Here is a 14,145-nt window from a genome sequence, read left to right as displayed (position 1 = left end):
AGTTGATCAGTGGCCATGGTATATATTGGAGTGGGGATATGCAATCAGATTTATCAGCAGTGGAATTTCTGTCGAACAGCAATTGCTTCAGTTAATCTAATGCATGTTGAGGCACCATAACTTATGTAGGGATAACAAATAGAATCCTGAAAGGGAACGCAGGAAAAAATGGATTTAATGGCGGCTGCTAGTGAATGCTATGAGACCTGGAATTCTGGGAGTTGAAATTGAAGCTTCTACATTTGGGGAGAACCAGCTAATGAAAAATATTGTTAGAAGATAATTTTCCAGAAGATCACAATCTCTCTTAAATGGTCTGAAGAAGAATTAATTTGGTCTGGCAGTTTTCATTTTTTGCATTATTAGAGTAAAAAACCCTCCCACCATTTCCAAATCTACTTTATAACATCATAGTTTTCCAAGGGACAGAAATGTTGTCTTAGAATTATCTGGATGTGATAAAAAATATTGAATTAGGAAAAGTGCCTTCTAGTTAATGTACCATGGTAAGTGAAACACAGACTTTGCAAAAGTTTATTCAGAAACAATTAGTGTGTGAGTAGTTTGTTGTATATGTCAGATTTCCCTGCCTTCTGCTTTTTGAAGGAGTATCAACCACCTGCGAAATTAATTGTTTAGATACAAACCTCAGTTATTGTGTGAGGACAAACCAGAGCATTAATCAAAGTAGTCTTATAAAGAACAATTATTCAGCATCGGTGATCAATTGAAGGCTGAAAATACCTTGCACCATACTCTTTTATGCAACATAGCTATGTGGTGAAAAGAATGATGGTCACAAAAGGCTTGTTTGAACAAAAGGTGTACCTGATCCCTGAAAAGTCTGAAAAATAATCCTTTCAAAGAGCTAGATCTTAACTCTGTTTTGTCTTTGTGAAAAAACAAAGACGGCAAGTAATAATACAGCTTCATTGTTTTTTCAGTTTTATTTTTTTCCTCTGGGATTAGGCCTCAAATATCTAAATGGGGTTATTGGGAATAGTTTATTGTAAGACTTTGTAATATAAAGTGTTACGTAGGATTGTGTGGTATATATTAAGTGCCTCTAATATGGAATGTATCATTTCAGTGCTGCATAGGAATGACATACTACTATCGGTATGTGGAGTTCTGTTCCAGAATAATGGTCAGCTGGTCAGCCATCCTGCCTGCCTGCCTATGTATCTGCCTGTCTATTTATCTTCCTATCATTCTATCTGTCTGCCTCCCTGCTGCCTGTCTGTCTGTCTATCTACTTATCATTTGCATGTTCCATATTGGAACTGCTGAACAGGTCCAGTACTAGTGTATGCCATAGGGTCAGTAACTTTGTGAGGTACATTAGAAGAGTGTCTAAGAAATCGGTCTAAGAATCTATCCCAAGGTTACCTGCTAAATTTTGTGCCTGAATGCAGATTTAAACTTGAATCTCCTAGTCTTAGTTCAGCAGATTAACTACTAATCTATGATTTCTTGAATTTTGAGGGGATTGTGTAATGTAATATGGCTAACATTGCTAGATTCAAACTTTCAGAACAAACAAGTATTTACGCCTATTATGGAAAACAATCCTTTAACAATTGTAGAGCTTGCTATTTATTCCTGGCAAGGACATGTAATATCATGGAAGAGGTGATAACTCTCAGAATTTTCCTATGACTGAAAACAGCAGCAGCTTGTGAATTATTTCCTTCCTGTTCTGTGTCCTTGCCCTTCTCTCATGTCTCAAAGCATCTGCTGCTTTTTAATTCCAAATGTTTCCTTATATACAGCTTCTTCCAGGCTGCCCTCTTTCAGCTACCCACTGCCAAATAATTCAAGATGATTAACGTAAGATCTGTGAGAGTTTATCAAGGAAGTAATTGTAAGGTTTGGTCCATGATTAACCACTCCAGTGTTTCTCTGACTGGGCATTTAGTGAAAGACTAAAACTCAAAGAATTCTACTGATTGGAAAAGGTTGATGGCTTTTCTATTGTGCCCCAAATACATAGAATGTGTTTCTAAGAGCTCTCTTTCTCTCTTGTCCGCTAGTCTTTTCATAGAGAGAGAGTTTGGTTCAGTGGTTAAGACACCACTCTATAAACTAGAACACCTTGAGTTTTAATCTTGTCTTAGACGCAAAGCCAGATGGGTAACTTTGGGCCAGTCACTCTCCCTCAGCCCTTAGAAGGAGACAATGCCAAACCACTTCTGAAATTTTGCCAGGAAAACTGCAGGAACTTTTCAAAACTGCTGACACTGGAGTCAAGATTGACTCAAAGGCATGTGCGCACGTACAAAGTCTTTTCAAAGGCAAGTCAAGACCACTTGAGCGGTAATTCCAAAGGCTGCTATTTCAGCAGAACTGCACTGTGCAAGGGTTGGAAAGGACAATAAATATAAATTCAAGCAATTTCAATTGAAAAATTCTACTTGATAATTTTCTGGAATTTTAAAACTTCAGTACCAAATCAACAGGGCTCTTGTTGTTTTTCTAATAGGACCATGTTTCCGAAAATAACTACAGAACTGCTGAAGCAGCTTCGGCAAGTGATGAAAAATTCCAAATATGTTTCTGAACCCATTCAAGCCTACATTGTGCCCTCAGGAGATGCTCATCAGGTATTGGATTGTCTTCTGCTTGAGAAATGCCATTCAGAAAAAAAGTAATTCAGACAATAGAAAAACCTGTGTCTCTCACCAAACAGACTGCAATGAACAGAGTTCCCAATTGTAATTTGTGCTGTGATATCAGTGATCATTAACAAGATATACTGTAATTTCAGGGAGGCAGTCTTTTGATATAAATATTTAAATCTGAAGCTTCCATGCAATCTCAAGTATCACATGATTGGTATTCAATCTTGCATAGACTTCCTCGCTGAAAAGCAGAACGCAATAGGTTGGATTAGGTTTATGGTTATTGTGGCAGTGATGAACTCTGTGGCCACTCCAGATCCATTGTCAAAGGAAAGCAAGTTAAGGTTTCCCAGGACTAGCAGCCTAGGGAACTTTACATCTTAATCACTGTTAGAAGAAATAACTTTTTAAAAATGATACAGATATTTTTGAGATCATAGTTAAAATTAATTACCATATAGAGATCAACTGTAATGCTACTTAATTGATATTGAAAGAGAAAGGGAAGGTTGGAGACAAAACTAGGATTACCCAATGGAAGTACTGTATTCTTTTTGGTGTTGTTCAACCATATTCTTAATGATACAAAGACATCTGATGAAGAATATGCCAAGATCTTTCTGTGCGTATTTCAAGACTGACAGAATAACAGCTGGAAAGCAAAGCTAATTTATGTGCATTTTCTACTACTTTGTGTCCCTTTGATCATCATTAGTTTTGCTTTTTATTTTTATCTTCCTCAGAGTGAATACATAGCACCCTGTGACTGCCGTAGGGAGTTCATTTGTGGATTTAATGGTTCTGCAGGTAAGTTTTTAGAATTGTGTCCAGTCTATTAAAGTTGTTAGTTCTGTAACATCCAGTGCCAAAATCTCTCTTCCAATTAATGGGGCCCTTAATGGGAACCTTTATTTTTCTCACTAAATTATAGAGAGAAGTTAAACTTCTGCATTTTTCTTTTCTTTTGAATGTCCTTTTCTTTGTCTGTTTTTACATATAGATGTTCTGACAGACACCTGTAAAATACAGTCCCCAAAATATCACTTGGCATTAAAAAAAATGAACATGCATTCCAGATGTTTCATATTTCTTTTTGGGTTAGTTTCAATTTTGACTAAAGGGAGAAAATCAAAAGTTTACATGCTCTCTGCATAAACTCTTCTATACTCAACGGAATAGAATAAAATACATAAATGTTATTTATGCTGCCACTGGGATGCATTGAGGCATTGACATGTATTTAGTTATGTGTGGAGTGATATAGATACATCAGATGCATTAAGTGAACATTCTAGGCATCTGTTTTTAACATTTGGCAATCCCATGTCCTCACTGGAAAAAAATGTTAAGTTCTACATCAAATCTGACAGGGTTTTTTTGTTGTTTTTATTTTATTTTTAATACAATAAAACGTCAGCTGGTCATAGAGAACTACCCATACAAATTGACTATTAAAAGTTCTTTCAGAGACTTTGATGTTGTACTAATTCTGTATTCAGTGATTAAAGTAAGTAAAAAGAACCTTCTTGAATACCACATGTGAGCTTCCTGCTTGAAGAATATTACAACTTTTCAACATTTTTGTGGACCACATTATGGTAATCTGTTAAGGCCATCAATGATTGGCTTTAACAGATTAAAGTTATCAATGATGAACAGACTGTAGACAAGAAGAAGGTGAAAGATGGGGAGTTTATTCACTTCTGACTCTTCTTGATGGACATCCTATAAGAAAGATTGTCTATAGGACCACCTATTTTCTTTGTTTCTACCCACACACAAACTCATTTCTTTTTTCTTTTTGATTCCTGATAGAAAACAGGTAATCAGAAAAGAAAGAGACCACACTTTCTGAATCTTTCTAGATCACTCTTGTTTTCCGCATGTTGGACCAAGTAGGCCGGATGACCTAAGGAATATCACTTCCGGACTTCAGATTGTGCTCTCATTGCATATCTGGATATATTACAGTCAAATCTTCCAGGCCATATTCATATGCATCCCCAACAACCCTGCTTTCTTTTTTCTTGTGTTCAAGTAAAATTCTATGTATATTTATTCAAAGTAATCCCTAATCGGGATTACTTCTAATAAGTGTGAATGAGATTGTGCAATTCTATCCATGACTATCCAGAATGGGTAAATACACATCAGACTGTAGCCTTAGATATAGTTAGAGCCCTTTCCTTCCCCCTTTCTCTCGTTCCCCCTTTCCCCCTGTGTATATCAGGGAGGTGAAATTACAACACTGTTGATATATCATTTGTATCTATGCATACAAGAGAGAAATGATTAGCTCATTTCTGAAGAACTGTTTGGTTTTGCAGTTTACATGCTGGGCAGAAAAAGATTTGAAAGGTTTGAATTGTTGCTTTCCCTTTCAGCATACACACCAGCTGGACTGGTGATGTAATACCAGAGTACTAATGAGCTTTTGCTGACCCTTAGATGACTCTCCAATAAAACAAAAATCCTGTTAGCTATTTCATAGAGAACTTGCAGCTTTCCTTTTTCTCTGTCCAAGGCCTATGAAAATAGGATTCTTGTACTCAGAGATTTGCAGTAAACAATATCAGTTAGCCAAGTTTAGTTTCCCTAAAGAACATTTTCTGCATCTGAAATCACTGAGCATTGAACACTAATTCGTTCTCTCTCTCTCTCCTTCCCTCTCTCCCTCTCTCCCTCTCCCTCCCTCCCTCCCTCCCTTTGTATGCATGCGTGTGTGTGTGAGTGAGTCTTGCATCAGAACAGCATGTTCTGTTTAGCAACATTTCTTGTGGCTTCAAGCATTGCACTGTAGTCTTAAGATCCGGGTTTAGTTTCAAGCTGTGCCGTTGATTAACATGCAGTGCTAACATTGTCAAGACACCTTTTCTATGGCTTCCTGTTTGCCTGCTAAGAAAAATAAGATTAACAAATTTTATATACCTATATATACCTAACAAAGTCAGGTATATATAGCTCTGGTGGACCTCTAATTATAAGAAATCAAATCATCCAATAGATTCCCATCCTTTAATCATAGAGCAAATTGCCTCTCACAATGTTCCAATTGGCATTTTCCTTACTTTGCTGAAGTGACATATTTTAATGGTTTGATCTCCAGTGACCAATCAGATACTTTTAATTATCTTTTATTTCCAGCCTTTTCTTCTGCCTTGGCACAAAGAACTTTGTTTTACAGGATCAGCATTTCTTTTTTCATGTGCTCAATATTCCATTGATTTAGAAAAAAATGATTTCAACTATTTTTTTTAATGCTGCAGGGCATTCTTGGTTGGTGTCATCAGTGGTTTGGCTTAGCGGGCCAAACCTTCTTCTTCTTCTTAAGCTTTTTTCAGCAAGAACTCCAAAACTCCATCTGGGCTTGAGATGTTTTAGTATTAACATCTGATTAATATTATTTTTCTTGGATTTATTAAATTAAAGCAATGCCTTCCAGTGTCTCTGTAGTTTCAGTTCTGCTATCTTCTCTGCTTTCTGACAGGAACTGCCATTATAACAGAACAATATGCAGCCATGTGGACAGATGGACGCTATTTCCTTCAGGCATCCCAACAAATGGATTCCAATTGGACACTCATGAAGATGGGTGTGTGTAAACCCAAACCAGGGTTTTATTTCATCTTACCGAGAAAATTATTTTAGCTGACAAATATCCAATAGCATTATGTTGAGAAACATCTATTGACACACCATCAAACTGTAATATATCAAACTGTAATCTGTAATATGAGAAAAGGGAATAATTATTAAGGATAGAATACATTCTATTTAAGCCATAAAATTCATGTAAGTGAAATTAGATTTTTAACTTAGTTTTATCTGCTTTTAAAAAAGTTCTTCTCTGACATGCTACAAGACCAGTGAAGGCCTTAAGCCTAATACATCTCATGAATACCTGCTTTGTTTGAAACAGTACTTTACATTATGTAAACATAAGTTCTTCAGTTAAGGAGTTCCATTTGTTATTAGTTGACACTGTAATTCCTGGTTTTGCCATGCTAAGTGGACTACAGGCAGAAATCAGAATAAAGTAAAGTAAGTAAAATTAATATTCATAATCATACTATTTAAACAGAATGTTGACGTTGCTAGTTCATGTGAATGTTACAGAAATAGGGCTTGTGTTTTACTTTCTCAGGTTGCTTTTGTCCATCCAGGAGAAAGCAGTGATTTCTATGTAGGGAACAAGGCGATTATCCTATCCACTTCATCTTGGTTTGAGTTGGCCTTGCTTTAATGTTTGCAATCTTGTCTTTTGGGATTTCCTTTCCTTAGGACTGAAAGACACTCCTACTCAAGAGGACTGGCTTGTAAGTGTACTTCCTCAAGGTTCCAAAGTTGGAGTGGATCCTTTTATTATTCCTGCTGGTGAGTTTGATCTAGTCTTTCATCTTAGTGTAAAGGGTTAAATTTTCCCACCTTGCCCCAATGTACTATTCACCAATCATCTTTGTTCAGTGTGCAGTTAGTGGTATATAGCAATACTTATATTCCACTTCATAGTGCTTTACAGCAGTCTGTAAATGGTTTACAGAGTCAGCATATTGCCCCCAATAATGCGGGTCCTATATAAAGTATTAGCAATAGCAATAGCTCTTAGACTTATATACTGTTTTACAGTGCTTTACAGCCCTCTCTAAGCGGTTTACAGAGTCAGCATATTGCCCCCAACAATCTGGCTCCTCATTTTACTGATCTCGGAAAGTTGGAAGGCTGAGTCCACCTTGAGCCTGGTGGGATTTGAACTTCCAAATTGCAGACAGCCAGCAGCCAGCAGAAGTAGCCTGCATACTGCATTCTAACCACTGTGCCACCAGGGCTCACTCGGTAATACCCCACCGAGGTATTTCTAACTTTTCTTTAGGATGATGTATTTGTCGTATTTCTATCCCGCCCAACTCCTCTATCATGATGGATGACAGAGTACAGTTACCTGGCAGGATGAGGTCTGCAACATGCCCTATCTGCTGGAGCAAGTGGGTGGGTCAGACCCATTGGTTTGAGATGGTTCATCAGGTAGCCTGGTTTCATGCCATGGAAGGCTTTTCAGGTGATAACTGATATCTTGAATTGGACTCAAAAAAACCTGGCAACCAATGCAGCTTGCGCAACAGCAGTGTTACAAGGAGATTATGTATATGCATATCAGGAATGCATTATGTAACAGATTATTTCTCTCTGCCTCTTTCAGACCAGTGGAAGAGAATGAACAAAGTCCTGAAATGTGCTGGCCATGTTCTTGTGCCAGTCAAAGATAATCTGATTGATGCCATATGGGTAGATCGGCCACCACGACCTTCTAGGCCTCTGATGACACTAGGTTTTAGCTTCACAGGTAAGAGGAACCCAAATATGTTTGTGGATACAGCACTGAACATGGTTTTCTAACAAGATACCCTCCAAATTTTCTGATTTTTTAAAAGCCAACATCTGGCAGGCATCAGGTCAGCAGGCTCCTTTTTTAATTCTATCTTGACCAGAGGCACAGGAAATGGGATGGTCCAGCATGAGATTTTGAAACCACTATTGTGACTTTAATATTTGCTAACTCATAGAAATAGCTCTGAAATATAGGTAATGCTGCCCATTTGCAGCAAGCAAGTCCTTAGTTGTGCACATGCCTGAATTCCATTTTGGCTGATCTCTAATTTTAATTGTTTGTTGCAGGGATCAGTTGGAGAGAAAAGATTACAGCTCTGCGGGGCAAAATGACTGAGAGGAAGGCTCTCTGGTTTGTTGTGACAGCTTTGGATGATGTGGCTTGTGAGTATCAATGTGGGTCATTCAGCATTATTTTGTTGCTATGTTGAATGATTTCTGGGCATTGGCAGTAAAAATACTTCCAGCAATATGTCCGGACTATTACTCCATTTTTTTTTTCTTAGACCATGGTTTGTCTACACACAGCTTGTTGAAAAAACAAACAAACATAGTAGGCTGGACTTATAAAATATAGTGAGCCTAAAGCCAAGATTTATAAATTACACAGCTGACTTTTCATAACATCATAATCCCAGAGCTAATGAACCACTAATGAAATGGGACTTAGTGCAGTATGAAAATACTGCACTAAACTGTGCAGTAGCTGGTCAGGAGCAATTCTTTTGAAATGCAGAGATCAGAGGAGTTAGCTGATCAATGCAATTAATAATGAAGAAAAGAAGGCTGATAGTTCCCAGTAATTTTAAACATCTCAGCATTAGATGGGTGAAAAAGTCCTAACTCTTGAAGATAATGGGTACTTTCTTGAAGCTGCCATTCTTCCAAGACTCCCATGCATAGCACTAACTGCAAAGCTGCATGTCTGCCTAAAGCAAATCTTCAGTGCCTTTTCTAGGGCTAAAGCTGTGGTCAGGCTTTGGGTGGGCTGCTATAAATCAGGATCCAGAAAGAAGGCCAAGCCAAAACTAAATTTGTTGTCATTTGATTCTCATTTTTGGTTTTCTGTACCAAACTCTATCAGTGCAGCCTAATAGTGCCATCTTGTGGCAGAAGCTGTGAAAGGATCCAGAAATTATATCTGGATCAGGATATTGGTTAAAGGTTGGTTGGATGTTAATCAAGGCTCTAACGCTGTCTTTTTATTGTGTTACAGGGCTTTTTAATCTTAGAGGGTCTGATGTGGAATACAATCCAGTATTCTTTGCTTATGCTATCATAGGGATAGACACTATCAGGTAAGAACTATAGCTTTCTTACTAGTTTTACTAATACTTGGCTGTTTTTTTTTTTAAATGTACATAAAATTTTTAAAAACAAAGTGTTTCTATTAACATATGTGTATTTCCAAATCAGCATCAATGGATATAATATGTGATGTCTTCAAAGACCATTAAGCAATTTTATTTTATTTTTTGAAGCTCTTGATTGATTTCCTGTGATAATTTCTGCTTCATGTTTGTCTTAGCTGTTATTAACAGTAACATTATGAGCATTATGTGGCACAGTGGTTAGAATGCAATATTACAGGCAAACTCTGCCCACAGTCAGGAGTTCGATCCTGACTGGTTCAAGGTTGACTCAGCCTTCCATCGTTCCGAGGTTGGTAAAATGAGGACCCAGATCGTTGGGGGAAATATGCTGACTCTGTAAAATACTTAGAGAGGGCTGTAAAAGCATTATGAAGCAGTATATAAGTCTAAGTGCTATTGCTATTATCCAGCAACTCATAGATTTCATCACTTTTTACTCAAACATTGTTTACGTAGAAACATTGCATTAAAATTATCATATATCATTATATTGTTACTTGCTTTTAAAAAGTGTTTTATGGAGAGTTGAACAGAATGTTATGTATTGTATCAGAGTTTGATAACTATTAAACTGTACCCTGAATAGAATCTGATTTCAATATCATCCCTATGTAATATTTATTAAATTTACTTTTCTGAGAAGTATTATCTTAAAGACGTTATAGTAATTTATCTTAATGTGCTTAATGACATCAAGCTCATTAAAACTTTCCCAGTGACTCTCCATAAATGTAAAGACACAGTTGTCTCCCCTTTATTAAATGGGCAGTTTATCCCAGAAATGTCATCTTTTGCTTCTTTTCCCATTCTTCTCTTTTAGGTTGTTTATTGATGGCAATCGCTTAGTAGACACAAATGTGAGAGAGCATCTGTTCCTGGATTCTGCTCAGGACCCCGAATTGCATGTACAAGTGCTGCCATACGATTCCATCCTAACTGTTCTGAAATCAATTTGTGAAACTCTCTCTCCACATGAGAAAGTTTGGCTCAGTGATAAAGCCAGCTATGCTGTAACTCAGGCTATTCCCAAGGTGTGTACATACGAACAGGCAATTTATGTCCAAAGCCAAGATCTCGGGAAGTTGCTAATGCTTTCTGGATAGATGAAATAACTAGTACGTTAAAATAATTTATTCAAGAAGTGTGTTGGATTAGAAAAGGTCAGGTAGATGAGATTATCAGCATCTAAAGGGGGGGGGGCAGTGGGAGGGAGAGGTGGAGGGAGGGAGAGAGACAGAGACAGAGAGAGAGACAGAAAGAGACAGACAGACAGAAAGAGAGAGAGACAGAGAGATACAAAGAGACACCCAGAGAGAAAAGAGAGACACTGTGTGTGTGTCTTGGATATTTTATAGTTCTGATAGGAAGGAAACTCAGCAGCCTAAAATTGCATTTGTCTGTTTTTGTTGCCATATCCTACCACTGACTCAGGTTCAGTTTGCAATCAGTCTTCCAAAACCCTTTTTACAAATACTCTTACCAAGTTCTGTATTCTTGGTGCACTTGATTTCTTAAATCAGGACTTTTGCATTTGCCTCTCTTAAATAAACTTAAAGTAAGAGCTGAGGTGATGCAGTGGTTAGAGTGCAGCACTGCAGGCTACTTCAGCTGACTGCTAGCTGCAGTTCGGCAGTTCAAATCTCACCAGCTCAAGCTTGACTCAGCCTTCCATCCTTCTGAGGTGGGTAAAATGAGGACCCAGATTGCTAGGGGCAATATGCTGACTCTGTAAACCGCTTAGAGAGGGCTGTAAAGTACTGTGAAGCGGTATATAAGTCTAAGTGATATTGCTATTGCTATAAATGACTTTTTCTTATCTTCATCTTCATCTTCTAATCAATGAAGATAATTTTGATTCCCTTCATTACCTGTTTTACCCAACTTTTATCATTTACAGATAGAAGAAGCGTCCCCTCAACTTTTTCATAAAGTCACTAATACAAAAAATGTTACGTGATCAAGGCGTGAACCTGTTTATCCTTAACTTCAATGCTTACAGTTAATTAAGTAATACTTACATTTAACTAGTTTGCTAATCAGAACATCATGGAGAGCTGTATTTAATGCCTTCCTAAAATTAATTTATATTTGTAGATGTTCAACAAAGTTACCTCACTTTTTGAAAAAAGAAACAAGATAAGATTGATCTGGTAGTCTGTTATTGTGACAAAGGTTGGGAAAGGTTTTTTGGAAACTAGCAATTCATTTATTTCATCTTCTATTCCATTATGTCTTCTTTTTTGTATGGATGCTGGACTTGAACTCCAATGGCCTGGGCAATTAATATTTTAATATTGTTTTTGTCAGAATGCAAATGTTGATGTTTGCCATACTAGAATATTGCTAAATTGATGCAATATCAGAGACTATTTTCTTGAAAATGCTGACTTCCTTTTTCCCCTCATTGAACATAGGGACAAAATTTGTTCTCCTTTAGTTGCCTGCCAGTTCTCTAGTATTTTTTGCAGATGATACATAAAGGTTTGGCGGGGCCATTAGGAAGTTCCTTCAGCAGCCTATAATGCAGTTCTTCTGACCTTGGGAATTTAAATTTTCAATTAAAAATTTATTCCCTGAACATGTCTTTCAATTTCAAGCCTTAATATTGCTGTTTATTCTGCTGTTTACAATAATATTTCACACGTGGGAGAAACATGACCCAAAATACTTCAATAGCTCCATCCTTTTGTTTCTTATCCTTTAGCATTTTGATGCTCTGAGTTCTGGTCAAGAAGGATATAAATGCAAAACAGAGAGTCTGGGAATGAGTAAATTACCAGGTAGTAGTAGTAGTATAGCCTTTATTGTCATTGTACATCATATATACAATGAAATTGGTATTTCATTGGTATCTGGAAACAGATGTTGATGTTGAAGAAAATGTAGCTTACTGTAGTGACCATGCCACACCTGTGCCATCAGGTACTTGGAGGCCTGACCAAACTCTGCTTTTTTGTTTTGTTCATGTTTCAGGATCACCGCTACCTCACCCCCTACACTCCCATCTGCATAGCAAAAGCTGTAAAGAATGTGGCAGAAGCTGAAGGCATGAGGAAGGCTCATGTAAGTGATCTGCCCAGTTTCCTAAAGCAACAGCCTTCTGTGCAAAAAGCTGAAATAATGAGATATTATGGGAAGAATTGCTTTCATTACAATTGACTGCTGAAACATATATGGTGGTTCCAAATTCTTCTACACTTTTAACTGTTTTATTTCTCCTTTTAATGACAGATTAAAGATGCTGTTGCATTGTGTGAGCTATTTAATTGGCTGGAGAAGGAGGTACGGTTTTACGGACCTTTCTTATGGGAGGGGTATTAGTTGGATTACTTACATGAATAACATAACAGCATCATAGATCTAGGAAAGATATAGCCAGCCTTGAGCCATTATGGGTAATGACTAATGTGGGTCCTGAACAGAGGTGTAATGTGAGTCCAGAAGGGTCATCAAATTATGGGCCTACATTCTCTGGGGGAGCACAACCTGCTATCCTGCAATCAGTAAGTTTCTTAATAAGTAGCCATTCTGTCTTGTTTGGGTTGAGGCTGTGCCTGTTTTTCCCCATTCATATCCTGAAGGCTTCCAGGCATTGTATGTTCTGTCATCTTTCATTTGGCACAGAGTGAAGATACTGGGTATCACCTGCAAATTGATGCTACCTCACTCTGAACTATTGGGTGACACTTCCAGTCTTTATATCCAGCTATGTAGATGTTAAGAGTTGAGAAAATACCAAACTCTGGGACACAAGGAAATGAACAAGGAACTGTCCTCTCCCCTCTTTTCATCACCAACAGAATTTGCAATTCAGGAAAGAGTAGAAGAACCATAAAATGGTGCTTCCAACTCTCATAAGTAGTGCCAAAGGATAGCGTGGTCAACAGTGTGTTGAAAGCCAGTCTACTACTATTGGCAATAGTCCAGTAGGATAAAAGTAATCACATTCCTCCCTCCAAGCCCTACCAAAAGTTATCTATGAGAGCAACTAATGAAATTTCCATTCCATGTCCAATATGGAAAGTTCCCGATTATGTCATTGAGATATATTCTTCATAACTGATGTGTAGACATTTTGTAATTATCAGTCCACCTATTGAATGCTAGTATGTAATGGAGGGGAGGGAAGCTAATAATGGCATATCAGAAAAAATGTAAGTATACAGAAAATTAAAGTCTGACTGAGGATATGCTATTTTATTAATTTAATACAACTTTGTCTGATGCTTGCCAGGTTCCCAAAGGCAACATTACAGAAATCATAGCAGCTGATAAAGCAGAGGAATTTCGTAGGTAAGAAAAAAAGACTAACGTGGGATGTCCTGGGTTACTGCAGTCCATGTTCAGCAAATTGTAGAGATGGCAGGGACTGTTAGATGATTTCACATGCTAAAAATGAAAACATTTGCATATGCCAAAAAAAATGAAAGTGTTCTTTTAAAAATAAGCCACAAAATCTCATGAGCTTTCATGTGAGAGCAGATATATTATACCATTTGGCGGTCTTTCAAAATTTTACCATTTTTAATTTTAGAAATTACAATGTTTTGAGGACTGTAAACTTAACTCTATGTACTTTTAAGACAGAATTAATAAACTTGAATATATAACCTATTCTGAAACATTCCAGCTAACATTTTACTGTCGTTAGTGGATGGAGAGTAGTGGATGGGACCATTAATCTAGCACCTAATTCTCCTTCCCTTTCAGCTTTCCAAACTTTGGGTGATTTCCTACCTATTATTAATCTAAAACAGTGGTTCTCA

The 14,145-nt window shown here is 37.3% G+C and overlaps 1 protein-coding gene across 1 annotated transcript in view; it reads left to right on the top strand.

Annotated features, from left to right (window-relative positions):
• Window positions 1-14,145, top strand: part of XPNPEP1 (X-prolyl aminopeptidase 1) — a 37,882-nt gene that overhangs the window by 6,539 nt on the left and 17,198 nt on the right. The window contains exons 3-13 of the mRNA XM_070946424.1: window positions 2,483-2,603; window positions 3,365-3,428; window positions 6,109-6,213; window positions 6,903-6,995; window positions 7,819-7,962; window positions 8,295-8,390; window positions 9,223-9,304; window positions 10,200-10,410; window positions 12,353-12,442; window positions 12,611-12,661; window positions 13,614-13,672. Coding sequence (XP_070802525.1) covers window positions 2,487-2,603; window positions 3,365-3,428; window positions 6,109-6,213; window positions 6,903-6,995; window positions 7,819-7,962; window positions 8,295-8,390; window positions 9,223-9,304; window positions 10,200-10,410; window positions 12,353-12,442; window positions 12,611-12,661; window positions 13,614-13,672 — 1,112 coding nt within the window. The 5' untranslated portion in view covers window positions 2,483-2,486. The remainder of the gene's footprint in view (window positions 1-2,482; window positions 2,604-3,364; window positions 3,429-6,108; window positions 6,214-6,902; window positions 6,996-7,818; window positions 7,963-8,294; window positions 8,391-9,222; window positions 9,305-10,199; window positions 10,411-12,352; window positions 12,443-12,610; window positions 12,662-13,613; window positions 13,673-14,145) is intronic.

The sequence above is a fragment of the Pituophis catenifer genome, unplaced genomic scaffold (assembly GCF_029215685.1).
Source record: "Pituophis catenifer annectens isolate HBS135680 unplaced genomic scaffold, rPitCat1.0.hap2 SCAF_6, whole genome shotgun sequence".
Classification (NCBI taxonomy): domain Eukaryota; kingdom Metazoa; phylum Chordata; class Lepidosauria; order Squamata; family Colubridae; genus Pituophis; species Pituophis catenifer.
Note: the sequence above shows the minus strand (reverse complement) of the source record. Positions and strands in the feature narration are given on the sequence as shown.